The sequence below is a fragment of the Pteropus medius genome, unplaced genomic scaffold (assembly GCF_902729225.1).
Source record: "Pteropus medius unplaced genomic scaffold, Ma_sr-lr_union100, whole genome shotgun sequence".
Lineage (NCBI taxonomy): Eukaryota > Metazoa > Chordata > Mammalia > Chiroptera > Pteropodidae > Pteropus > Pteropus medius.
Window position 1 is genome coordinate 347,509 of NW_024344561.1, and position 26,900 is coordinate 374,408.

General features: G+C 54.5%; 2 protein-coding genes and 1 long non-coding RNA gene across 8 annotated transcripts in view; 2 read left to right on the plus strand and 1 right to left on the minus strand.

The window, feature by feature from the left end:
* The window catches only part of DOCK6 (dedicator of cytokinesis 6), a 39,180-nt gene extending 35,001 nt beyond the window's left edge, over nt 1-4,179 (plus strand). For all 5 annotated transcript variants that reach the window (XM_039873143.1, XM_039873142.1, XM_039873144.1 and 2 more), the window contains 9 exons: nt 230-361; nt 450-464; nt 1,706-1,831; nt 1,928-2,017; nt 2,340-2,576; nt 2,885-3,028; nt 3,121-3,227; nt 3,359-3,520; nt 3,942-4,179. In XM_039873143.1, the coding sequence (XP_039729077.1) occupies nt 230-361; nt 450-464; nt 1,706-1,831; nt 1,928-2,017; nt 2,340-2,576; nt 2,885-3,028; nt 3,121-3,227; nt 3,359-3,520; nt 3,942-3,984 (1,056 nt within the window). In that variant the 3' untranslated portion in view covers nt 3,985-4,179. The remainder of the gene's footprint in view (nt 1-229; nt 362-449; nt 465-1,705; nt 1,832-1,927; nt 2,018-2,339; nt 2,577-2,884; nt 3,029-3,120; nt 3,228-3,358; nt 3,521-3,941) is intronic.
* On the minus strand, nt 1,336-5,045 carry LOC120610839 (uncharacterized). Its single transcript, XR_005655014.1, has 2 exons — nt 4,928-5,045; nt 1,336-1,932 (listed from the first exon to the last, which is right to left on the minus strand). It is a non-coding gene; the product is annotated as an uncharacterized LOC120610839 (long non-coding RNA).
* On the plus strand, nt 5,045-26,871 carry KANK2 (KN motif and ankyrin repeat domains 2). Of its 2 annotated transcripts, none has more exons than XM_039873149.1 (12): nt 5,045-5,141; nt 7,633-7,747; nt 8,126-9,337; nt 17,161-17,328; nt 17,407-17,509; nt 18,328-18,564; nt 19,162-19,249; nt 19,797-20,016; nt 20,732-20,874; nt 22,388-22,588; nt 22,668-22,757; nt 24,799-26,871. In XM_039873149.1, exons 2-12 carry the CDS (start codon nt 7,711-7,713, stop codon nt 24,850-24,852), a joined length of 2,553 nt encoding a protein of 850 aa, XP_039729083.1. In that variant the 5' UTR covers nt 5,045-5,141; nt 7,633-7,710; the 3' UTR covers nt 24,853-26,871. The 2 variants fall into 2 exon arrangements, with proteins under 2 accessions (XP_039729083.1, XP_039729082.1); XM_039873148.1 differs by lacking the exon at nt 5,045-5,141 and adding an exon at nt 6,533-6,709.
* The last annotated feature ends 29 nt before the right edge of the window (nt 26,872-26,900 follow it).

The following is a 26,900-nucleotide window of genomic DNA, read 5'->3' on the forward strand; positions in this document are numbered from 1 at the left end:
AGCACCTGGTACATAGTAAATGTGGTGCAGACCACAGAGGGGCCTGTAGGGGCTGAGTGGAAAGGCTATTGCCCTATCTGGGGTGGGGGTGGTCAGAGTGGGCTTCCTGGAGGAGGTGATGGAGGACGGAGCCTTGGAGGGAGGGTAGAAACACAGAGGAGCTGGCTGTTCCAGGCAGAAGTCCAGGGAGGGTGCTGGGAATCCTAACCTGCCCCACCCCACCCCCCAGGGCGGGCTCTATGAGGCAGTGAACGAGGTGTACAAGACCTTGATCCCCATCCTGGAAGCCCACCGGGACTACAAGAAGCTGGCTGCTGTGCACGGCAAACTGCAGGAAGCCTTCACCAAGATCATGCACCAGGTGGGCCCAGATGCCCTCCCAGACTCTGCCTTTGGCCCTGACCCCACTTCCTCGACTCAAGTGACCTTGACTCTTCTCTCCCCCACAGAGCTCTGGCTGGGAGGTGAGTCCGCCTGGTGGCCATCTGCCTCTGGGGCCCCAAGACGGTGGATCAGCTGTGGTTAGGGACATACCACCAGGGGGCGCTGGAGGAGCATGGCTTCCTGGCCACAGGGTCCCAGGCTTGGTGGGTGATGACGCACCCCACTACTTCCCCTCAGGTCCCCCTCCCTGCCCCAAATCTCCAGGGCAGCCTGTGACTCACCCAGCTGGGAGCTCTTCAGAGACACCCCTCCCTCGGGCAGGGCCCGCTGGGGGGGGAACTCTGCCTAAAAGTAGGGGCTCCGACTCCCTCTGTTTCTCTTCGTCTCTGTGTCTTGGTCTCTTTCCCTCCATCTTCCCCTGTCTCTCTCTCTCCCTCTCTTGGTCATTCCCACCCTGTCTCTCTTGGTCTCTCTCTCCCTGTCTCCCCAGCTTCCCCCAGGATCTCTGCTCCTCATTGCCATTTAATGATCCGCTACTCCCGCCTCTCTCCCACTTGGGTCTATTTTTAGGCATCTCCTAGTTTGGGGAGAATTTTCTAGCCAAAGATGGCAAGAAACCAGAGCTGAGGCAGGCAGGCTGGGTGTGGGCTGGGTGGGGCGGGCAGGTCCCCTCCCTCACTGGATCTTTCATCTCTAACCCTGGGATGGTTCTCATGGGGCAGCATAACCAGGACCCTGAGGGTTGGGGGCTCCGACCTTTGACCTCTCCCATGACTTTGTCTCTCTGCCCCTGCTCCCCAACCCATCTCCTGGTGCCTGCCCCACCCCATCCGGATATGCCTTGGTGAGTGAACATGCAACTACCCCCTTCCTTTCTGGTGGAGGGGGGGGTCCCCAGCCTTCCAGGGGAGGCTGCGGGGGGAGGATGCCCTGGAACAAGGGAGCCAGAGCTTCTGTCCTGAGCATTTATTGAACATCTGCTGTATACACAGCCCCATAGGCATTAAGGACACAGCTGTGAGCAGTACAGCCCCAGTCTTTTCATACTGGGATCCAGGCTCTGAAGAGCTGCATGGGGTGAGAGGGAGAAACAGAAACTAGGGGCTTGTTAAATGATAAAGATTTGGGGAAGGTAAGAGACAGAAGCTAGGGAGAAAGAGTGAGGGCGTGGGCAAGGGCAGTCATTTGGGTCCATGCCTCAGTACTTTCAGGGTTCACTCTGCCCATGTCCGCCTCTTTCACATGTGGGGCCCAAGGGCCCCTGGGGCAGGGGGTCCTCTCCCAGGGCCTCAGGCAACAACGCCCCTTCCTGTAGCCTCAGCGCGTTTTTGGAACATACTTCCGTGTGGGTTTCTATGGCGCCCGCTTCGGTGACCTGGATGAGCAGGAGTTTGTGTACAAGGAGCCATCCATCACGAAGCTGGCAGAGATCTCCCACCGGCTGGAGGCACGTCATGGTGGTGGGGAGTGGGTGGGCATGGGGTTGCCCTGGGGTGGAGTGGGGGCTGTACCTGTGCAGCCCGAGTCAGCCTGGTGTCCCCAGGAGTTCTACACGGAGAGATTTGGGGAGGATGTAGTCGAGATTGTCAAAGATTCAAACCCTGTGGACAAGACCAAGCTTGACCCCCAGAAGGTGAGGGCTCCTGACCATCTCCCTGAAGTCCCCAAAATCTTATATTTAGGGAGACTCCAAGTACTCTTTCCTAGGGACCCTTAAATCCTTTTTCTCTGGGAAACTCCAAAGCTTATCTCCCTCGGGGACCCCCAAATCCTTAACCTTGGGATTCTCAAACATCCAGATGTAGAGAGACCTGGGAACCCCAGATGCAAAGCCCCCAGATCCATGGAGGCCCAAATCCCCTTTCTCCAGGGTTGGGGTCCCACTGGGAGTTTGGTGAGCCCCGGGGGGATATGTTAGAGCTGTGGGAACCTCACACCTGAGCCCTGTGCCCCAGGCCTACATCCAGATCACGTATGTGGAACCGCATTTCGACACCTATGAGCTTAAGGACCGGGTGACCTATTTCGATCGCAACTACGGGCTGCGCACCTTTCTGTTCTGCACGCCCTTCACACCCGACGGGCGTGCACACGGGGAGCTGCATGAACAGCACAAGCGCAAGACACTGCTGAGCACGGACCACGCCTTCCCTTACATCAAGACTCGCATCCACGTGTGCCATCGGGAGGAGGTGGGCGGGGGCCCAGACCCGGGTCTGGGAGGGGAGGGGTCTCCAAACTCCAACCTCCAGACCCAAATCTGTAGCCTTAAATCTCTGCCTCCAGACCCAGCTGACCACAACCAAACCAAAGACCCCAGAGCCAGACAAAAGCAGCCGAGCCAGGCCCCTGACCTTGCCACACCCAGAGAGGCAGGAGTCCCCAGACACTGCTCATTACACAGCCACTTGGACCCCCTCCCACCCTAGCTGCTTTGTGCTGGCCTGGGTCAGGATATCTTCAGGCCCCAGCCAGTGCATGCCATCCCCCAACCCTGCAGACAGTGTTGACACCAGTGGAGGTGGCCATCGAAGATATGCAGAAGAAGACACGGGAGCTGGCCTTTGCCACTGAGCAGGACCCACCTGATGCCAAGATGCTGCAGATGGTGCTACAAGGCTCTGTTGGGCCCACTGTGAACCAGGCATGGCTGGTGGGGGATGCAGGCTGCCCAGGGGCCGTGCAGGTCCCCCAGGGGCCATGCAGACACCCTCATAAGCCCCTCTCTCCCCACAGGGTCCCCTAGAGGTGGCCCAAGTATTTTTGGCAGAGATCCCAGAAGATCCCAAGCTCTTCAGGCATCACAACAAGCTGCGACTCTGTTTTAAGGACTTCTGCAAAAAGTAGGCCTGACCTCACCCATTAGAGCCCCTCCATTCTAGCTCCTGACCCCACCTCATGGACACCCCACCTCTGGTCTTGCTTTCTCTCCTGAGTGCCAGTCCCTGAGCACCTCCTGCCATCTGGCCCTCAGGTGTGAGGATGCACTGAGGAAGAACAAGGCTCTGATTGGGCCGGACCAGAAGGAGTACCACCGTGAGCTGGAGCGCAATTACGGCCGCCTGCGGGAGGCTCTGCAGCCCTTGCTCACCCAGCGCCTGCCCCAGCTGCTAGCACCATCCACTGCCGGCCTCAGGTGCCTGACCCACGCCCCCCACCCTAGAGACACCAAGAGGAGGCAGGCACAGACAGGCATGGGATGGGGGCTGTCCTGCGCATTAACACGTGCACTTGGCTTTTACACAAGCATGTGACAACTAGGACGTGTGCACAAATGCATGCTCTGGGCAGCCATGTCAGATTTTGTTGGGTCAGTTCCCAGACATGCAACTTCATCTTTCTGAACCTTGGTTTCTACATCTGTAAAATGGGCACGAGTCATACCCCCAGTGATAGGTTTCAACAGAGTATCTGTGAATCCACAGCCGGATCAGAATGGATATGAAAGGAGCAGGGAAGATTCTAGAAGGAACTCTGGAAGAGGGTGGGAGCGGGCTGGGAGTACTATGGGGTTGGGGGCCCTGTGGCCATGTTGACCCACCTCATTCCTCCCCTAGGAACTCTTTGAACAGAGCGAGTTTCCGGAAGGCTGAACTCTGAGCCCCAAGTGCCTGAAGCCACTCCCAGAGCAACCCGCTCCCTTGCCACAGCTGTCTTTATGGGAGTTCGTACCACCATGCACTTGGCTGTGGGGTGACCACGCTGCATGTGGGCCCGGGGTTTCTGTCCCTGTCTGTTTCTGCCTGTGCACTGATAGTTCTTACCTTTTTTAATTTAAAATGGTTTTTATAAGCAGCCTGTGTGTTATGGTCCTTGGGATCCATGTCATGAAAGCAGTCTATCCACACACCCTGATCTTTGACAGGCACTGAGACTCAGTTGGGTGCCAGGGACACAGAACTGACAACCGACGCCAGCACCTGCCCTTGTGGGGCAGACGTTCTGGTGGAGATGGCAACAAATGAAAATGTCATATGTGTACATGAGGAATAATAGTAACATTTATGAAACCCTTGCTGAGTGCCCAGCCCTGTACTAAAAAAGGCTCCCGAGAAGACACTGCCCCATTTATGGGTCTTTTTGCCCAAAGGAAATCCCATAGACCCCTGACTCATAATTAGTTGAATCTTCTCAGAACCACCATCAGGTAGGCACATTCTTAACCCCATCTTAGAGATGGGGAAACTGAGGCGCCAAGCACTTAAAGGCATGGTGGGGCTGGGACTGGAGCCCACGTCCGGCAGGCATTGGCCAGGGCCTATGCAGCCTCGAACTGACCCAGCCCCCCTCCCCGCCCCGCGGCGGTCACGCCACCGCGTACCAGGCCTGCGCTGGGCTGCCTCCAGCCTTGGGCCGGCTGGGGGAGGGGTGACCTCCCGCCGCGCCCTCCTAGAGCTGGACCCAGGCCAGCCCCGTCCCTCCCGCCCACCCCGCCCACCGCATGAGAGGGGCGGGACAGCGGTTGGGGCCCCTGCTCCGGGGACTCGGGGAGGGGCGGCGAGGGGACATAGCCGGATGCCCTCCCGCGCACACACACACACACCTGCCGTCCAGGTGCGATCGTGTCCTCCAGGCCGCACTCCCATCGCGGCCGGACCCGCAGGCGACCGGGAGGGCGGGACCAGCCGTGGGGGCGGGCCAGCCGGAGGGGGCGGGGCGGGGCGGGGCTACCGCCGAGGGCCGGTTGGCCGGTCGGTGGCGCGCGGAGGACGCACGGGCGGCGGGACGCAGGGACGGCGGCTGCCGGAGTGCGCGAGGCGAGTAGGACCCGGGGTCGGGTCGGGGTTCGAGTCCGGATCGGGGTCCGAGCGTAATCACCACCCCATCCCAAACACCGGGGCGCGACCTCGCGGGTCTCTATCAGCCGCTGCCTCCAACTTCATCATCTCAACCCAAACTTTATGGACTTTTGAGTGTCTCGGTCCCCGCGTTTATGCCCCGACCTCATCTTTGACCCCGTCCCCACTTCTCTCCCCCAACCCCGTCCTCCTCTTACGTCTACCTCTCGCTCTTTACTCCCTCCCCTCTTCCCCATCTCTGCTCCCTCTCTACCTCTTTCCCCCTGCTCTTCCCCGCTTCGCCCTCCTCCACCGCCTGGCCGGAGCCAGGCCCCAGGCGGCGGGAAGGCGGCGGAGCGTCCGGCCGGGCTGGGCCTCGGCCTGGCGGCTGGGCCAGCGTGGGGAGCGGCAGCTGTTTGCCATTAGCCGGGGACCCCGCAGGCCCCGCCCCTCTCTGCACGGGCGGGGTCCTTCTCAACCCCATCTTTGGGGCGGGGAGAGGGCGGGAAGACCCCAGAGACATCCAGGCCGGTCTGCGAGAGGAGCTTTAGGGAGACCCCATCGGACATTCGCTTCCCGGACCCTGCGCCGCTTCCCTGAGCTCCCGGCCTTGTCGCCTCTTCAAGTGTCCTATCTTCCTTTCTCTGTCTCTTATCTCTTGTCCTCCTCCCTGACCCCCAAGGGTTCCATAGAGGGAGAGGGGCCTCAAGCCCCAGACAGCCTCATCCCACCCCCAATCTTCTTTCTCGACCTGGAGTCACCTGCCCTCTCCAGGGGTGGTCAAATGTCTGGAGACTCCCAGACCTCAGTCTTTGCCTGAGAAATGAGTTGAGAGATGTTGAGTGGGAGTGAGGGTGGCTTGGGAATCTGACAGGCTTAGGTTCAAATCCAGGACCAGCCACTTCCCCCTTCAGAGACCCTGAGCAAGTCACTGCATATTTCTGTGCCTCCAGATTCCCAATCTGTGAAACACCTTGGTAACTACCCAGCTGGTGGGTTTGTCTGATGACCAAGTGATTTGCTCAGATCATCGTTGTAGTTATTACTATTATTCGCCCTACCCTTGTCCACCTTCAGGGCCTCCCCCCCACAGGCTATTCCAATCCTGCTTCTTGCCTCCAGTCTCTTTTGGGTCCCCAGGAAATATTTTTGATCCTGTTGTGCAGGGGATGAGCCTTCAGGCAAGTGGAAAACCAAATTTCCTACAATCAGTGACTGTGTGTTCCAGGCTTTACAAGACAGAACAGAGGACAGAGACGTGGAGGGACAGGGAGAGTGAAGTGGAGAGAGACGCAGAGGAGACGTGGAGAGGCAGAGGAGGCGTGGAGAGAGAGAGACGGAGGGAGGCGTGGAGGCGAAGGGAGCGGGAGAGAGACGTGGAGAGACACAGAGAGACGTGGAGAGACGCAGAGAGACCAGGACAAGAGAGATAAAGCAAGACACTAAGCAAGAGACACTCAGGGTGTGCAACAAGACAGCTTGGCAGCCCTTGGAGCCCCAGCCCTGCCTTCATGCCCGCAGGTGCCCCACCTGGCCCATCCTCCCAGGTACCCACTGCCCTGGCACCCACAGGCCAGAAACTGTCCTCTCTGGTAGTGGGATAGGCCGGGGCCGCTGCAGCAGGGTGGCTGGAGGAAAGAACTGGCTAAGCTCAGGTGGAGAGTTGGGAACAAAACTAGCCAGATTCCAGGGCTGGGGCTGGTTAGTGAGAGGCCGTGATTGTTCCTCCCTTTTGCAGCTTCCAAGTGCCCCTCTTACTTCCTCCCCACACCCCCATGACTTCCCGGGGTGGCCCAGCCTCTATCCTTGCTGCCCCCCCAGCCGGACGTGTCCTGTGGGAGCAGGAAGTTCTCGTGTAGCCCAGCAGCAAAACTGTTTATTTTTAGAGAAAATCGTTTCCATAAAGGGGAAAGGCTTTGCTTCTCACTGCCTCCCCACAACTTTCCCTACCACCCCCCCACCCTGCTGGCCTGACCCCGCTCTGTTTTGGGGTTCCCTCCCCTGAGTTCTCTTTGTGTCCCTGAGTCTCTGTCTCCTTAGATCCTTACAGGAAGACTCCCCCCTACCCCTGCATTAGCATCCCAGACCCCTACCCATCTCAGCCCCTATCTGTCCTCATAACGAGCTCCTGGCCTGGGCTGGGGGATTGGGGTGCAGGAAGGGTGGGGCCTATACGGCTTGGGGCCCCTGCCCTGGGGGCCTCATGGAGGCTGGGCTGTAGGAACAGCTGGAGCCTGTCCAGGGGCTGGACAGATGTGCCGGCAGGCTGTGAGGTTTGGTTTCTTTGTTCCAGGCCGTGGGGACCCCCCCACCCCTTTCCACAGCCTGGCTGGGTGTGCGCCTACGAAAGGGTCCCATACCCAAGGAAGAGGGGTGTTGAGGGGAACAGCCGTGGAGAGGGGTGGCCACATCTCCCCCCTCCCCCTGCAGACCCCTCTTGACTCCCATCTGCATCGCCCCCTCTCCCCAGGTGAGCCTCAGCCTGTGCTGCAGGTGGTCGGATTCAGGGTCTCTCAGTGATCGTTGAGGAGCATCCGCAGCCCAGAGGATGGCCCAAGTCCTGCATGCGCCAGCCCCCTTCCCAGGTCAGGCCTCTGGGGAGGAAGAGGGCCCTGCCCAGGGCTTGGAGGAGGGAGGGTGAGGGGAGGTGGGCCTGTGCTGGAGGCCTAAAGGAGGAGAGAGATATGGCTGTACCTGGGGTGGGGGTTGAGGATGGAACAGAGCCCTGCCCCGAGCGCCTGAAATGGGAAAAGCTTGGCTGTGGCCGGAGAGTCTGAGAGGGAGACGAGGGCCCTGTTCTGTGGGAGAGGGAGACGGGGGTTGAGAAGGGCTAAACACTTGAGCAGGTGAGGGCCAGTGGGCTCCCTTCCCTCGGGCAAATAGACCTTGACTCTCCTGGGGGCATCAGTCTTCCTCCAGAGGGGATATCAGTGTTCAGAGGTGCTGGTTTCTCCCTGCCCCAGGGACCCCTGGCCCAGCCTCCCCGCCTGCCTTCCCCGCCAAGGAGACCGACCCTCCCTACTCCGTGGAGACGCCCTACGGCTACCGCCTGGACCTGGACTTTCTCAAATATGTGGATGACATTGAGAAGGGCCACACGCTGCGACGCGTGGCCGTGCAGCGCCGGCCCCGCCTCGGCTCGCTTCCCCGAGGCCCTGGCTCCTGGTGGACGTCCACCGAGTCGCTGTGTTCCAATGCCAGTGGGGACAGCCGCCACTCAGCCTACTCCTACTGCGGGCGGGGCTTCTATCCACAGTATGGCGCCCTGGAGGCCCGCGGCGGTTTCAACCCGCGTGTGGAGCGCACGCTGTTGGATGCCCGGCGCCGCCTCGAGGACCAGGCGGCCGCACCCACTGGCTTGGGCTCCCTGACGCCCAGCATGGCGGGCTCCACGAGCTCGTTGGTAGGCGTGGGGCTGCCGCCCCCGACGCCACGGGGCTCGGGACTGTCCACGCCAGTGCCACCCAGCGCCGGGCACCTGGCCCATGTGCGGGAGCAGATGGCGGGTGCCCTGCGGAAGCTGCGGCAGCTCGAGGAGCAGGTAAAGCTGATCCCCGTGCTTCAGGTGAAGCTTTCGGTGCTACAAGAGGAGAAGCGGCAGCTCACAGTGCAGCTCAAGAGCCAGAAATTCCTGGGCCACCCCACAGGGGGCCGGAGCCGCAGCGAGCTCTGCCTGGACCTCCCTGAGACCCCCGAGGACCCTGTGGCACTGGAGACCCGGAGCGTGGGCACCTGGGTCCGAGAGCGGGACTTGGGCATGCCCGACGGGGAGGCAGCCCTCGCTGCCAAGGTTGCTGTGCTGGAGACCCAGCTCAAGAAAGCGCTCCAGGAGCTGCAGGCAGCTCAAGCCCGGCAGGCTGATCCTCAGCCCCAGGCCTGGCCACCGCCAGACAGCCCAGTTCGCGTGGACACCATCCGGGTGGTAGAGGGGCCACGAGAGGTGGAGGTGGCAGCCAGCACAGCCGCCGGGGCCCCAGCACAGCGGGCCCAGAGTCTGGAGCCCTACGGGGCAGGGCTGCGGGCCCTGGCAACATCTGGAGGGGCCGAGAGCTCTCCTGTGTTCCGCAGCCATGAGGTGGTGGAGACGGTGTTCCCCGCGCCCACTCCATCCACTGGCAATGTCCACCTGGTGAAGAAGATCAGCATCACAGAGCGAAGCTGCGATGGGCCAGCAGGTGAGCCTTAACTGTCCGGGGAGGATGATGGAGGGTCCTTTCTTCATCCGAATCGCAGGGCCAGCTCCAGTCTTGGCCTTACACCAGACCGCTCCTCTTCTCGGAGCCTCTGTCTCTTCATCTGCAAAAAGGGGGCAAAATTGTGCCACCAACTCAGTGCTGTAGGGACCATGCAGAGAAATCGGGTGTTAAGTGTGTGTTCTCATTCTAGCTCATTGTAAGTGTCCAGAAAACGAGGTATTTGGGGGGCGGAGGGTCCCCAAGGCTGTCAGTTTTCTGGGCAAAAAAAAATCTTCCCCGTTTATAGTCAATGTGGCAGGAACTAATCTCAGACCCTTTTAAGCAATGAAAAGGAAATATGTTGTTCATTTAACTTAGGGACAGCTTCAGGCATAGCTGGATCCAGGTGCTCTGGACTCGGTGTTTCTTTTTCTCTTCCTCTGTGCAACCTGGAGGTTTCTCTCTCAGGCAGGAGAAGGTGGCCCCACTGTTTTCGGCATCTGCCCTTGCAGCTCTGTGAAAGGGAGCCCCTCAGTCCAAAGAGTGCCAGTAAAAATCCTAGGGGTGGCACTTGTTGGCTGGTTTGAGTCACATGCCCGACACTGAGCTAATCCTTGTGTCCCTAGCTGCCTACCCCTGGATGATGGGGATAGAAGAGCCCCACCCAAGTCCTGAGGGAGGGGGGTGCCCCTTGGAGGAAGTGCTGAGTCCTCATGTCAAGAAAGGGGAGGTGGGATGTGCAGGATGGCAGCTGCCCTACCACTGTTGGGCCCCTGGGAGAAGCTACTGGAGTGATTCATGATGACAACAGCTGTTCTTTATCGGACACCAGTGTGGTGCTGAGTGCTATGCTGAGTGTTTCACCCACGGAGGAGCTGAAGACTGGGAACTGTGCAGCCAGGCAATCTGGATTCAAATCTCACTTCTTGCTGTGTGTCCCTGGGCGAGCAATTTCACCTCTCTGGGCCTCAGCTTTCCTGTCTGTGAAGTGGCATAATAAGGGTCTCCACCTCTAGGACACTCGTGAATTAGAGCATACAGTAAGTGCTCAGTCAGAGCTCGTCGCTACTTCTGCTGATGATTTTCAGGACGACTCTGTTTATAGTTGGGGAAACTGAGGCTCAGGGAGAAGCTGCACTTGTCTGGTGTCACATAGCCAGGAAGTGGCTAAGGATCTGAACCTGCAGTATGGCTCAGAGGTGGGGCCAAGTCCCCCACTCAGTTTCGAATGTCAGGTGGCCAGAACCCCATGGTGGGACCAGCGGGCACAGCTGGAGGGTGGGGACCCAGATATGTTTCCTTGCTTCCCCATGTTGTTCCTGGCCAGCTCCGGGCACCACCCCTCTGTTCTGCATCCATCCCAAACACCAGGCCCTGTGACTCTGGCCCCCAGCCAGGGGCCCTGCCCGGCCCAGCCTCGAGATCTGAGAGGCAGCCTCCATTCCAGACATGCTTTCCAGGGCAGCCATGGGGCCTCCTGCCTGCAGGACACACAGACATAGCAATGTCCCCACCCTATGGAAGCCCTAACAGTCCTTCCTTGTGTCTCACTTAACTCCCTCTTGCTGCAGCCAGCACCAGTCTCCACCTTGCTTAATTGGAACTGGTGTGTGCTAATCATTTCAATGTCTATTCATTCAGCAAACGTTCATCAAGTGCCTGCTGTGTGCCAAACTCTACTAAGCACTGGAGACACAGCAGTGCACAAGACAGACAAACTCCTGCAATAACCAGATAAGAGACCACAATAAATAAGCGAAGAAATATCGTTTCAGAAAATACAAGTTTGAAGCAGATAAACAGGCATGGGGTAGCAGGGATTCCGTGGGGTGGTAGCCTAGGTTCAAACGCTGGTTTCCCTGCCCCCTAGCTCTGTGTCCCTGAGCAATTTAACCTCTCTGTGCCTGGTGTGCAAATTGGGGATCCTGACAGGCTGATGCCACCAGATTAATGTGAGGCTTAAATGTTTCAATTCATGTCAAGTGTTCAGCAGGGCACCAGGCACTTAGTAGGTGCCTGGGGTTAGCTGTTGGTTCTTTGAAATGAGATGTGACAGGAAAGAAGCAGCCAGGTGGCAAAGAGGCGAGAAGAGCATTCGGGGAGGGGGCACGCCAGGGAGAAAGGCCTTGAGGTGAGGGCGGGGCGTGGGTGTGGAATAGGATGAGGCCAGAGAAGAGAGGTCCGGGATAGCTTGAACATCAGGGTTGGGTCCTCCAGGGCTTGTAGACGGGAGGGAGCAATATGGGACGTGAGGTACTACAAGGACTTGACAAGTGTTTGTACCATGCTTAGGTGGGTCAGCCAGATGCATAGGTCAGAGAGGGCTACCTGGAGGAGGAGGCAAAGAGGAGCCCAGCCTTCTCTGCCACCTTGAATTTGCTCACTGCAGTTGAAAGGTGAGAAGGGTGAGTGGCAGCCTTCCCCTCCAGTTGGCAAAGGTAGGTAGGGCTACTAGAGGCATGGAGACCCCCAAAGGCCCATCCCCCCCCCTCGCAAGGCCCCACAGAGCGATCAGTGGGAGAAGGGGCAGCCAGTCATGTGCATGCGCGGGGTCTCCAAGGCTTTGAAATTTGTTCTTGTTCAAAACATATTCCTATGAAAGCAGTTCGTGTTCTCTGTGGAAGCTTTAGGAAGTACAGAAAAATCTAGAACACAAAATAAAACCCCCTTAAACCCACCCACGCCAAATGCAGCTGCTGTCAATACTTCTTTCCCTCTGAAATTCTTAACACAGAAGAAATATATTTTTTAAATCTCATGACACGGAGCTGGTGAAGTTTGTCATTTTGCTTTATTTTATTTTTAAAAGCATTTAGGCAGCCCTTACTACAGACCAAGGCATTATTTGATTCCCTTTTCGTATTTTAATTCCTTTAAGTCTGCAGAACCTCTATGAGGTGACGTGGTGCTTTCAATCTCCGTGTTACAGATGAGGAAACTGAGGCACGGGGAGGTTAAGGAATTTGCCCACGGTTCTCGAAGCCAGGATTGAAACTCTTGGATTTCTTCGATTTAACATTATCTCAGGGGCATTTCCTCATGTTATTAAAAATTCCTGGGATGTGCTACTTATTTTTTCTTTACTTTCAAGGGCGCCACACAGATGTCCTTCTGCAGGACCCCTCACGTCCTCTTACGTGTTTTCTCAGCAGTTCCTGAAAGGGCAGTTTCGAGGACCTCGATGTCTGTTACCACATTGCTTTATACCCTGCCAGGGTGGCTGAGTAATTTAAACTCTTAACGATTTCTCTTGGACTTACGGAGCACAGATCTGAGTTAATGAAATTCTTCAGCTCGTGGCAACGCACCTGTTTCCCTGACTCTTTCGCCTTCATCTCTGCCTTCAGTGATGAGCGTCAGTAAATATTTTCAACTTTGCGGGTCATGCGATCTCTGTTGCCATGACTCAGTGGTACTCGGTTCTTTCTTTTTTTTAGCTTTATTAAGGTATACTTAATATACAAAAATTGCACATTTTTAATGTATACATTTTGATGAATTTGGTGCAGGGTTCTGCCTTTGGAGTATGAAAGCAGACATAAACAATGTAGGTATAAATGAGTGAATGAGAGTGGCTGTGTGCCGAGAAAACATAACGTATCCACACTGAAATGTCAATTTCATATATTTTTCACGTGTCCCAAATAGAATCCTTTACATTTTTTTCCAACCATTTAAAAATTTAAAAATGTAATGTGCCCTAGAGCCATAGTTTGTCAGTCTCTACTCTACGCCATTCACACCCCCCCATCATGAATTCCCACCCTCACCCCACTTAATATCATTCCTGGCAATCCACCTTCTAGAAGCTTATTTAGATATTTGGGTGTCCTTGAAAAATATGCCCTGCATGTGTTTAATTTCCTAAAATGGTATTGTGCTTTAGAAAAAAAATATTTGTTCTTATTTTTTCTTCTGTGCACACTATTATTGAACTCTTCACCCGATGCTCATAAATCTGGTTTGTCACTTTTAATGCCCTAGTCTGTTTTCTTTTCTGACCGCCCCCACCCCCCAACTGAAAGGTTACTTTCAGTTGCTAACTGCTATGAGCAGTGCTAGGGCCATCCTCACCTGTCCCTTCCTGTAGGGTCATTGGTTAACAGGAGATGCACAATTTTAGTTCTATATGATTCTCTCCAGAAAAGCTCTCTCTGTCCACACTCTCATCAGCTGTGCTTGGGTCCGAGGTGCCCGTTTCCCCACATCCCCACCAACATACAGTTTTATCTGTTTAATTTTTTGTCCGTCTGACCTTGGTACAAAGTGGTATCTCTTTGTTGTTTTAATTGCATTTCTTTGATTTCTTTTGAAGTTGGTCATTACCATATATGTATAATGAGATTCTTCTGTGGTCCGCTTATTTGTAGCCTTCATCCACTTTTTTTGGACAATTTTGAGAAGTTCCTGGCATATCCCAGAATAGGGGTTGGTGAACTACAGCCTGCAGGCCAAATCTAGTCTGCTGCCTGTTTTTATATGGCTCACAAGCTAAGAATGGTTTTTATGTTTTTAACTGGTTGAACACTATGAAAAGGAGAGTAATGTTTTGTGACGTGAACAAAATTATATGAAATTCAAATTTAAAAGAACACAGCCACACCCATTTATTTACATACTATCCAGAGCTGCTTTAGCGCTATTTCCAACTGAGACCTTCTGGCTCACGTAGAGAAAATATTTACTATCTGGCCCTTTACAGAGAAAGTTTGTTAACTCCTGTTCTAGAAGGATAAAATTGCTTCTCCATTTTTGGCATTGAATATCTTCCCCCCATCTATGTTCTTCTATTAGTCAACTTTGTCTATGAGTTTTTTGTTCAGTTTTTAGAAAATAGAAATTTTCATGTCAGATGTAGTTGAACTTTTTTTTTAATGTTTCCATTTTTACTGAGATATAATTGACATATAGCATTGTATTAGTTTAAGGAGCACACATTAAGGATTTGATATAGATAATATGTTACAAAACGATCACCACAGTAAGTCTTGTTAACACCCATCACTTTACAGAGTTTCAGTTTTTCTTTTCTTGTGATGAGAATGTTTAAGATCTACTCTCTAGCGACTTTCAAATGTACCGCACATTATTATGAGAACCGTAGTCACCATGCTGTACATTATATCCCTGGGATTTATCTTATAACCGGAAGCTTGTGCCTTTTGACCCTCTTCACCCATTCGTCCCCTGCCCCCGGCAACTGCCAATCCGCTCTCTGTATCAACGAGTTCGGTTTTATTAGAGTCCACATAAAAGTGAGATCACCTTGTGTTTTTCATATGTGCTTTGTGCTTTGAGGAATTTTTAAAGGAATCTTTCCCTTTTCTGACGCCTCTGATACTGTGCTACATTTTCTTCCTATGGCTTTGAGTTGCACCTTCATATTATTCCTACAGTTTGTTTTCTGTGTAAGGCGTGAGGTAGGGATCCAGCTTGATTTTTCCTGGCTAGAAGAAACTGTTTTCCCCAACCCCACACCACAGAGCCCACCCTTTACCACTGGTCTGTGGAAACTCCTGTCTGGCCCCAAGTTCCCTCAGAGAGGGCTGTGCTGGGCTCCCTCTCCTCTGTTCCTCTGGCCCATCTCTCCCCGCAATAACGTCCCCCTGCTTGGACCGTTGTGGCTTTGGAATATGTTTTACTCTCCTAGGCAAGGTTCCCCATGTCTGCCTTTTTATGTACAGTGGTCATAACTGGTCATGGACTTTAGTTCTGCCACATAAATTTTGATATGGGTTTGCCCCACCCCGCAGTGCAGTAACAGTAATAAGTATCAGTCTCATTATTGTTCTTGTGCTTTTAGCATTGCGGAGTCAGACCTTGAACTCACACTGGAAAGTAGCTGCCCAAGCTTTTGGAGGCAAGGCCTGCTTTTCCCTGGGGGTGGAATGGGCCGTGGTCCTGCTCCATTTTATTTTCATTTTTTAAAAACTGGTGATAAAATATAAGATTTACCATCATAATCCTTTTTCAATGTCTAGATCGGTGGCATTCAGCACAGTCGCATTGTTGTGCAGCCATTGTCATCATCCATCCCCAGAACTTTGTCATCTTCCCAAACTGAAACTCTGTCCCCATTAAACACAAACCACCTCCAGCCTTCCCCCCCGCCCACCACCCCTGGCACCCACCATTCTACTTCCTGTCTCTATGAGTCTGACTCCTCCAGGGTCCTCCTGAAAGTAGAATCACACAGCATTTGTTCTCTCGTGCCTGACTTGTTTCCCTCAGCCCTCCCAGGGTTTAGACCAGGAGCCCTGAGTTTGGGCAGACACTGAGATTGTGAACTGGCCATCTGCCTCCTGACACATTCCACTTGGCCACAAAATGTTTTTGTTTGTTTGACGTGAATTTATTGACAAGGTTTTTTTTAAAAATCAGGAGATTCACATTAAAACCCAGCCTATGTTCTTGGCCCCTGTCAGGGTTCAGGCTCCAGCTCTGGAATCGGCCTGGCCCGGTGACGCCCTGGGCTGGGGTGCTGTCGGACACATTTATGGCCAAGTGTCTCATCTGTCTGTTCTATGTGCTTCTCCCAAGTATTTACTCCCTGTACTTAACTCAAGTGGAGTATGTGCACAGACTTGAGAAAGTAGTTACTGTGTATCTCAAAAAAGATTTTAACTGTTAAGGGAATTAAAATGAATTGGTCTGCAGAGCCTGTGGCCAGTGGCAGGAAGGGGAAGTCCTGGGGAAGTGTGACAGGGGAGCTTCATGTGGCCTGGGGGGGACCTGAGCGGTTCTGAGACTTGGATAGTTGCTCAGGGTGGTGACTAGACTTCTGTCCCTCGCTCCAGGCTGGTGATCTAGGGCTAGAGCTCCCAGCCGGCCCCACTTCCAGATGCTCACTGGGCACCTTCAGGGTCTGGTGCCTACAAAGTCACCTTGGTCCTTAGGCCAACCTAGGTGGGTTTTCTAAAAAATCATGATAAAATATGCATAACATAAAATTTCCCATTTTAGCCATTTTTAAGTGTCCAGTTCATGGCATTAAGCACATTCACACTGTTGTGCAGCCATGACCACCCCCCACCTCTAAAACTTTTTCAGCTCTCCAAACAGAAACTGCCTGGGTGGGGTTTTCATTTTCATTTTCCAATAGCTCTATTGTTTCTTTTTCCTGATTATTAAAGTAACACCTGTGTAAAATTAAGTACAGGATAAAAGGAAGCCAGATACAAAATGATATCTACAGCACAGGGGTTAATAGATGTGTATCTATTAACCCTGCTTTTGTAAAAAAAAAAAAAAATCATAGTATCATCTTATCAAAATATAGTTTACAATTCTCTTGAATTAGATGCTTTTTGAGCACTCTCGATGTGCAGGCATTGTCCTAAGTGTTGCATCCTGCTTTACTGTCTAGTCTGCATGAGACTCCAGGAGGTAGGAATGTCATTCTCTAGAGGCACAGAGAGGTTAAGTAAGTTGCCTGAGGTCACACAGCTCGCTCCTGAGAGATGCGATTCCCTACAGTGACCAACAGTCAGCTATGATCAAACCTTGTGTCCAGACGACACTCAGTATGTTGGAGGGGGTCATGAGCCAGGATTGTGGAGTTACAGGGTCCTCCCTGTCCCTGACCAGCTGTGGGGCAGGCAGCGAACCAGAGTTGGAATTGGATTCTGCAGCTCATTCGCTGAGTGGCCTTGGGCAACCCTCTGTGCTTCATTTTACTCACCTGTAATACTCCGACTTCTCATGGACTGGGAAGGTTTGATGAAGTAATTAGCCCTCGGAGCACCTGGCCCCGGAGGGAGACACTTATCACTGTCGTTGCTTTGTTGTCGCCCACAGCGAGTGCCTATTTCCCGCCCCTCCAGGTCTCCCACAGGCTCCTGCAGAGTCATCCTTACCGCCCCCAGGGTCCGCGGCAGCCTCCCTGGCACAGCCCATGAAGAACACAGGCCGGGCGCCCACCCTCGATGCCACCAACAGGGAGCCCACCAGGCAAGCAGCCTCACGTGAGTCAGAGGAGGCCCGAAGTGCAGGTAAGTGGGAGTGGCACAGGAGGCCTGGGCACGGGATCTGGCTTTGTGAGACCTTCATGACACCACCCTTCCCCACAGGCAGGCCTCAGGCAGGCGTGAGGTCCATCATGGAGCGGAGAGAGGAGCCCTCAGACTCCGAGGCCCACCGCAGGAGCCTCCAGTTCGTGGGGGTCAATGGCGGGTGAGAGGAGCCCCCACCACACTCCCACCCTTTCCTCAGCTTCCACCCTAGTTGGTCCTTGGTTCATTTGTGCCCAAGAATGTACCAAGGACCTGGTCTAAGCCCCTCACTTTGATTCACTCTTTTAGCTAAAGCACAATAGGCCGATGAGGAAACTGAGACACAGTGAGGCTGAGCGCCTCGTGAGAGCACACGTGGGAGCAGGAGTCGGCCCTGGTGGTCGGTCTGGCTCTAGAGCTTGTGCTATCACCACTGTACTGCCCTACTCCTCGGAAGGAGACAGGCTCGGCTCCCTGCCCTGATGGGTTCCGGCAGCGTAGTTGGAGCAATGATGGGGACACTCAGGCAATGTGGGATCTCAGGGAGGCATGGCCGCCACCAGGGAAGTCACTGAAGGAGGAGACTTGTCTGCTGCACGACAGCAGGAACTAGCAAAATGAAGAGGGGGGGTAAGAGGGCTCTCCTGTTTGGGGGACACAGCCCGAATAAAGGCTTAGAAGTGGGAGGAAGCAGAGTGACATGAGAAGCAGGAGGTATGGCAAGCAATGGACAGGGACAGTTTGGGGCCTTGAATGCCAGGAAGCTTAGACTTTGTCCGGAGGAAGCAAGAAGCTTGAGGGCCCTGTGCACAGTGGGGCAGGGTCCGGATGAGGGACACCTCTTTAAGGAGCACGTGCTGTGCGCCAGGTGCTGTAAGGCATGCTCCTGTAGCCCTGCGATATCCACACTGTCATCCCCCTTTAACACATGGGGAAGCTGAAGTCCAGTAGTCAGAGCCCCACGTCCCTCCCGCACCACGCCCTGCCCCTCCTCTCCAGGTACGAGTCCTCGTCTGAGGACTCCAGCACAGCGGAGAACTTTTCAGACGAGAGCACCGAGAACGAGGCCCCAGAGCCCGAGGAGCGGGTGCCGAGTGTGGCCGCAGCCCCACTGCTCAGGTCCCCGGGGACGGCAGTGGCCAATCCCAGCCGGCAAGAGTGCCAGCTCTCTCGGGAGTGTCAGCATGTGCCCACAGCTGCAGGGGCATCGCCATCAAATGAGGAGGAGGAGATCCGGTCAGTTTCCTGGACAGCAAGGATTCAGGCAGGGGGTGTGGGGGGCAAATCTGCCTCAGATCCCACAATTCAAGTCTTTTGAGGGAATGCCCCATCAGTCATGCATGCCCTTGTCTGAATTAGCAAACAAGTACTTTGTCCTGCATCTTGAAAGCCTGGAGGCTTTAATGAAGGGCCTGACGGAGGCAATTCGGGTTGTTTGAGTAGCAGACAAAATTTGTCCTTAAGCTGCTCACCTTCTCTGGGACATTTTTGCCCCACCTGTCTGTCCTGTTTATCTCTTTTTTTATCCCGATGAAAAAATCTGTTCTTGGAAAAAGATTTCCCATCTACCACTGACCATTTGGAATAAACTGGCCTCTACATCCACTTTCTCTTAGGATCTGTTTGTTCCCCATGTCTGCCCCTTGGGGTATAGTATAAAAATGTGTTCTGAGGTTCCACCACTCAGGGGAGCCCTGGCAGGGCTGGGCGAGTGTCATGGCGGAGAGCATCGAGGCCCTCTCTCAGCCCCCCACCCAGATGTGGGAAATAGGGGAGGCCCAGGAGGCCGAGGTGGGTATTCCCAAGATAAACCCCCTCACCTCTCCCTGACAGGATGGAGCTAAGCCCCGACCTCATCTCAGCCTGCCTGGCCCTGGAAAAGTACCTGGACAACCCCAATGCCCTCACCGAGCGGGAGCTGGTAGGGTGGGGCCCTGGGCCTGGGGGGAGGGCCTTCCTTCCCTACTCTGTGTACCCTGGCTTTTCCTTGTCCGCAGTGTCACCCTGTGCCTGCTTTGGGGGTTCCCGGGGGCTTGGGGGTGTGTGCTTGAGTTCATGAGCCTTGGAGAGGGGCCAGGAAGGCAGGGAGGGGCCCAAGGATGATCAGCTACCAGCACAACTGCCCTTGGTTCCTGGTCCTTTGGGGGCTTGAGGGAAGGGGCTGTCATATTTCCCTCTAGCCGTGCCTACACTCGCCTTCGAAGGTCGCATCTGGGATGGAGACACTCACATCTTCCTCTGGGGGGCAGATCTGGGATTGCCGTGTCTACACCTCCCTCTAGGGTCCTTGTCTAGGACAGGGACATGACACTGTAATCCAGGGGCTCATCTGGGTGGGGTGCCCACGCTCCCCCTTCAAATCTCTGCTTCAGGATGGGGGTGTCCGCACTCCCCTCATGGGGCTTTGCCCTGGAGAGGGTGGGCTGCCGCCTGCCCAAATGCCCCTCTGCGCCCCGCCCCGTGTCCAGAAAGTGGCCTACACCACGGTGCTGCAGGAGTGGCTGCGCCTGGCCTGCCGCAGCGACGCCCACCCCGAGCTTGTGCGGCGCCACCTAGTCACATTCCGCGCCATGTCGGCTCGGCTGCTGGACTACGTGGTCAACATCGCCGACAGCAACGGCAACACCGCGCTGCACTACTCCGTGTCCCACGCCAACTTCCCCGTCGTGCGGCAGCTGCTGGACAGTGGTGAGCCCCGCTAGGCGGAACGAGGGGGCTCTGGGGCAGGGGGCGGGGGGCTGGCTGCCACCCCTGGTTGGCTGGTCTGATGGGGAAGACACCACCCTTCCAGTCAGGTGGGGAAGGTGCAGGCCCTACCTGTAGCCAGGGTCTCATGGAAAACATGTGGCCCTTCCACCGTCCACAAGGACCCCTGTGTGATGAGGCCACTGCTCTGGAGCCCTCTTCTGAGGGACAGACGTGGCCTCCAGCCTGGGACGTGGAGAGAAGATGGGGTCCTCGATTCGACAGGAAAATATTGCCCTTTCCTGGTCGGACCAGGAGGACACAGCTCCCCAGTCCGATGGAGAAGGCACAGGCCAGTCTGGAGGAGTCTGGCTGTTCTAGAGACGTAGCTCCTACTCTCAGCCCTCAGTGTGGGTGCCAGTCCGATGGCGGAAATGTGCAGTCTCCCCTTTTTGAAGCCACTCATCTAATGGGGTGACATAATGGAGACACACTCTAGAGCAGAATGGAGTTCTCAGTGTGAGAAAAGGGTGCAGTTAGGTCACGCCTGGACTGATGGAGGCAACATGATGCCCAGTGCTCACTATGGCAGAGGGAAACAGGCTCCCAATCTGATGGCAGAGCATGGGACCTTGGGGACCGTCCTCCAACCTTGGGGCAGGCCTGGCTCACATCGGCAGGGTCTGAGGGCTCGTTTTCTCCCGCCCCCTCCCCCTAGGCGTTTGCCAGGTGGACAAGCAGAATCGTGCCGGCTACAGCCCCATCATGCTTACTGCCCTGGCCACCCTGAAGTCCCAGGATGACATCGAGACTGTCCTGAAGCTCTTTCGGCTCGGAGATGTCAACGCCAAAGCCAGCCAGGTATGGGCCCTCGGCACCGCAGACCTGGGCAGCCCTTCCCATTCACTAAGTCTTGGCTGTGTGTCAAGCCCAAACACAATCTCATTCCATGCGCAGAGAGCCCCCAGTCCACAGATGAGGCTCAGAGAAGCAGCCATTTCTTCAAGGTCAAACTAGAGCAGGGGTGATTGGAACTCAGAGGGTCCAGAGCCTTGTTCTTCTGATCTGCCCTCCAGGCTACCTCTGACGCAGGACCTTCTAGTGGGGATGGGGGAGGACATAGGGATCCTCAGCCTTTCTTAACGCAACACTGTCCCATATCTTGCTTGGAAAATTCCCTATGCAGCAACTGGATGTGCGGGGATCAAATGGTAAACAAGCAGGCATGGTCTCCACACCCCTGCAGTTCACTAGCCGGTCTGGGGCTCCGGGAGCCACAAACTTTTCAGGCAGCAGGGAGGCTGGGAGTGGGCTTGACTCGGGGGCTTCGGGGGGCCACTCGGGGCATTCGATCAGGGCAGTGGCGTGGCCGGCTTTCTGGTTTGACATCTTCCTTCGGCTGCATGACTGTGGAGGCAGCAGGGGCTTGGATGGGTGTCCAGGCAGACGAGCGAGGCAGCTGTGGCCCTGTGGGGACAGCGAGGAGGGCAGGAGTTTGCCACAGTCTAAACAGTCCGGGAAAGGAGCAGGGTCCTGCAGTGATGCGGAGGAGCGGCGGACCCGCTTGCTTTCCTTATTGTTTTCATTTTTTTAACTAAAAGTAATTTTTTAGTGGTTTACTTTTTTTAATTGAGGTGAAATTCACATAAGATTAACCGTTTCAAAGTGTATGATTCAGTGGCACTTAGTACATTCACAATGTCACCATCACCTCTGTCTACTTCCAGAACATTCCCATCACCCTTACAGGAAACCCTGCACCCGTGAGCAGTCACCCCCCATTCCCTCTTCCCCAGCCCCCGCAACCACCAGTCTGCTTCCTGTCTCCATGGATTTATCTACCGTGGATGTTTCATGTAGATGGAGCCATGTAGCATGTGTTCATCAGTGTCTGGCTTCTTTCACTGAGCATGTCTTCAAGATTCACCCATGCTGTAGTGAACATATGCACCTCATTTCTTTTCCAGGGTGCATATTGTATAGTATGTGTTTACCACAATTTGTTTCTGTTCATCCACTGATAAACACAGATATAATTTTATTGAGGTTCAGCTGACATACAGAAAAGTGTACAAATCTTAGTACGGTAAATTTTTATATACGCTTACGCCTGTGAATTAGACACCTGCTTTAAGTGGGCAGAGGCAAGTGCCACCCCCTGAGAAGGAGACATTTAAGGTGAGACCTGAAATGGGGGGAAGGAGGACCAGCAAATGCAAAGGCCTGTGGCGGGAAAGACTGTTTGAGATACAGGGGCAAGCAAGCGGGGGTGCTGTTAGCGTCAGAGTACTTGAGAACCACGGAGGGTTCTGGAGCAGGGACGTCATGCCTGGGGGCCTGCATGCTTCATGAGATCATTCCTCTCCCTGCCCAGGCGGGGCAGACCGCCCTGATGCTGGCCGTCAGCCATGGGCGGGTGAACGTGGTCAAAGCGCTGCTGGCCTGCGAGGCAGACGTCAATGTGCAAGATGATGATGGCTCCACGGCTCTCATGTGTGCCTGCGAGCACGGCCACAAGGAGATCACGGGGCTGCTGCTGGCCGTGCCCAGCTGCGACATCTCACTCACTGACCGCGTGAGTCCCCGCCCAGGGGCACCTCTGGGAGGGTGGGAGCACAGTACTGGGTGTCCTCACAGCAACGGATGCTTTACAGGATGGGAGCACAGCTCTGATGGTGGCCTTGGATGCGGGGCAGAGTGAAATCGCATCCATGCTTTACTCCCGCATGAACATCAAGTGCTCGGTGAGTCTCGGCCCTGGCAGGGCAGAGGGTACATGGTTGTAAAGAGCTGGTGGTGTATGGGGCCCGAGCCAGGGACTGAAGAGTCCTCTGCTTGTTAAAACCTTACAGTGCCCGTGAGGAAATGAGTCACGGACAGCTGACACTGCATGGCACGGTGGGCGTGACAGTATTTGAACCTAGATCTATCTGGTTCCAGATGCATGCTCTTAATCACCACTCGCTCATTTGAGGAATATTTACAGAGCACCCACGGCGTCAAGCCCTGTTCTAGGCCCTGGCAGTCACAGCACTGAACAAAACAAAAAAGCCTTCTGCCCTCATAGGGCGGATGTTCTAAGAGACACAATAAGCAAATTAGTGTATCGTAGCCAGGGGATGGTAAGTGCTGGGAAGAAATATAAAACAGGGTAAGAGGCGTGATGAGTGATGGAGGAGCTATTTCAGACCTTGATGAAATGGTGACATTTTAGCCAACACGTGAGGAAGTGAGGGAACAAGTCGTGTGGCTCTCCAGGCAGAAGGAACAGCCAGTGCAAAGGTCCTGAGGTAGGAGCATGCCGGGTGTGTTTGAGGGACATCAAGGAGCCCAGTGGGAGGAGATGAGGCCTGGGAGGCGACACCACGGATCATGCAGGGCCTTGTGGGCCACAGTGAGGACTTTGGCTTTTACTTGAAGCATGTCGGTGTATTAAGGCCTTGAGGAGTCTCACTGAAGAAACCTATCCTGACTGTTTAACCCAGCATTTGTCGTGACCACAAATCTGGGTTTTTTAAAAAAAACCTTGGCTGTTAGCAAAACACTTTTCCAGAAGCATGATAGGAGGATAATATTGATACTTGCTATATCCTAAGTGCCTGACAGGGGAGACAAGCCCTTTCAGTCTGATAGACTATATACTAAGTACCTCCTAGTTATGATTTTTTAAACCTTCCACAATAGCCCAATTCACTTGCATAAAGTACTATTATTATTCCATTTTTCACATAGGGAAGCCAAGGCTTAGGATGATTACATCCCTGGTTCAAGGTCTTACAGCCAGGAAGGGATATAGGCCCTAGGGTCCACCTGACTCCAGACCTTGGGCAGGAGCCTTACTCCTCCTCCTCCTCCTCCTCACCCCCACCTTGTACTTGCCCCGGCCTTTCCGAGATGCATCTGGGGCTGGGTTCAAGGGTTGCGTGGTGGGTGTCGACCACAGCAATTCTCCCAAACGCTCTAAGAGAGCGAAGGTTGGAGACATACACCATCCGTCTCCACCTGGCTTTCAGGTTCTTCTGAGGCTCCGAGTTTTCCCAGCTTCACTCTCCCGGGTGTCAGGACACCTGGGCCTCAGTCATGGCGCTCGAGATCACCTGGGCCTCGGGTTCCTCAACTGTAAGGGGTGATGGGACTAGGTGATGCCTTGCGGTCTGATCTGTGGTCCAGCCCCCGGGGAATCCAGAGGGAGGAACCGCAGCTCTCCATCGCTGTCTACCTGGACTGCTGCCATTGCCTCTGCCTTGGTCCTCCACTCTCGGCCTCTCCAGTCCGCTCTCCACACGGCAGCCAGAGGTCACTGGAACACCTGAGTCAGGGCACACCCCTCCTCTGCCCGCCGCCCTTCATGGCTCCCACCACACTTGGAGAACAAGCCAAAACCATCCTTACAGTGCATTGGGCCCTGCCTGACTGCCTCACCTCCCCCCACTCTCCTTCCTCTCCGCCACTCGCTAAGCTCCTGCCACAGAGGCCTCATCGCTGCTCCTGCCTCAGGGCCTTTGCACTGGCTGTGTCCTCCGCCTGGAATGCCCTGCTCTGCCCCTCTGGCTGGCCTCTCAGCATCGTTCAGCTCAGATGCCCCCTTCCTTCCTGACCAACCGCTCTCCACTTCATTCCTTTACATCCCTTATCTCTGATGAAAATCCTCTAGTGCGTTCACTTACGTCTTTGAGGCATCTTCCCCACAACGTCGCCTCCTTTTGGCCACGGGAGCACTCACCACAGCCTCATGGCCAGACAACAAAGCCAGAGCCAAACAAAGAGTTCTGCTTCTCGTTTCAGTTTGCCCCGATGTCAGATGACGAAAGTCCCGCATCGTCCTCTGCAGAAGAGTAGCCGTGAGGGGGGACCAGAGGCGCCCGCCCTCGGGGGCCAGCAAGCCCCAGAGCAAACCGTCCCTCGTCCCTCGTCTCCTCCCTGATCAGCCCCTACTCATATCCACCAAGGCCCAAGGCCCAACAGCAAGTAGATGTTTCTTCTGTTTCCCAGGGGGAGCCCCCAACAGTGACAAGACTCCAGCTTAAAGCGGGTTTTCTCTGGTACCCCAGTTCAAAGCAGCCGCAGTGCAGACCAAAGCTCCATTCTCATATAAATTGGCGCCAGTGGCTGACGCTGGGGTGTGGGTTCATGAAGCACACTGAGAACAATCAGCTGGCAACGGTGGATGGAGAAGGGTGAAAGGAAAAAAATACTGTATTTTTGAATCATCGTCGGGGGAGGGAGAATCATATTAACTTGTTGCCAAATTTGAAAGTCACTGGAATTACATATTTTCATTTTAATCCTGAATGTTAGTACGCGTGGGTGGCGCTCCCTTTGCCCCCCACATTCAGTTGTCTGGTATGTAATAGCATCTCGTCCACACACCCCCACCCCACCCCAGGCGTCTTTCTTGGGTGAATTTTATTCTGGTCTCTTCACAAAACAGATTCTGTCCTTGTCACCTGAGTCAGGAAATTCGGTCCTTCCTTCTGCTTCCTCGCTGCCACTGCCGCCCCCATTCAAGTGGGGGACTCAGGACCCAGCAGTTGAGATGTGTGAGCAGTTCATGTCGAGAAGTTACCCCACAATCCGACCCCTCCTTGCATAGAGGCCCCCAGCAAATATTATTTTTTCCTAGAAAACCTTGCAGACCTGGAGACGCAGGAAATGAATCTAGTTCCCAGAGTGGCTGCTGAGTCCCTGGTCTTAGAACCTAGGTTGTGAGCTGTCCTGGTCCTCCCAGACTCCAGGATTTTTCCCCTCAAAGGAAAAAAAAACAGGGAATGTGCTTGTTGGCAGAGCATGGAGCAGGCTCCAGAAACCCCATGTGTGCACGATTAAAAGTTGGCTGCCCCCCGAGGGCTCCCAGCACAAAGTTAAAGAGACAGGGCTTCGCCTAAAACCAAACAAGGGCCAGCTGGGTTTTTTTAACAACCTACAGGCTTTCCGGAGCTGCCTGGAACAGAGCCTGCTGGAAATGGGGCTCGCCAGACACACGCCGTTTCCTTCACGGCCTGTTTTGTCCCCAGAATCTCCACATAGTTTTCTTTCTTGATGCTTTTGTGAACCAAAAAAAAAAGAAAAGAAAAGAAAAGGGATGGGTTCCGAGCCTTGGAAAGTGCCTTGTGACAGGGGAATGAACCCCTAGCTAAGAAGTGTCCTGACCTCTCTATTCCAGTTCTCAGCTCTACGCCAGGGTTGACGCCAGACCACAGGAGGACAGATCAGGGCCTGAGGGCTTACACGTTCATTCAACAAAGCGAAATGCTGGCTTCTTTCCTAGAAAAGTGGGTTTCTTGGCTTGGTGGAGTCTGGCCTGCTTCGATTTTGATGGAGGGAGTCAAAGTCTTTTAGATTTTGTACCTAAGACGAGAGGTTAGATGGCCAAGGGAGGGAGGCACCCCAGAGTGTGCGTGTGTGTGCGTGCGTGTGCGTGTGCGTGTGCGTGAGCGTGAGACAGAGAAAACGATCAAAGCTGCTTGAGGATGTCTGCTGGTATCTGATGGGGGACTGCAGCTTTGGGCAGCGGTACGAGGGTTGTGTGCCTGTGTGTCCTGGCCTGGAGCCAGCGGGTGTGTTTATTTTAAGCTTCTAGAAGCAGCTCATTGACCCCCCTCCCAACACACACACTCAGATAAATCCATATTTGTCCCTGTGTTCCCCTCTCCCCGTCCCCCTGGCTTGGTGTGGTGAACAGCAGGGGTCCTGCCTTTGTCCTCATTCTCTTCTCACATATATTCATGACCTTTAACTTCACTTTCCAACCACGGTACGTCCATAAAGACAGTATTACACTTAAATGAAGTATTCTTTTTTGTAATCGTTTTTTAGAAGGTAAAGGAATTTAATAAAGCTACCTTATGATAATGCTGACACCGTCCGTGTCTGATCTTTGTCTTGTA

Bases quoted from the DNA above. Each gene is read 5' to 3' on its own strand.
- KANK2 (XM_039873149.1), top strand. From the start codon at position 7,711: ATGGCCCAAGTCCTGCATGCGCCAGCCCCCTTCCCAG. The intron at 7,748-8,125 runs GTCAGGCCTCTG...TCCCTGCCCCAG, and splicing joins TGCGCCAGCCCCCTTCCCAG to GGACCCCTGGCCCAGCCTCC. The intron at 18,565-19,161 runs GTCAGTTTCCTG...TCTCCCTGACAG, and splicing joins AATGAGGAGGAGGAGATCCG to GATGGAGCTAAGCCCCGACC.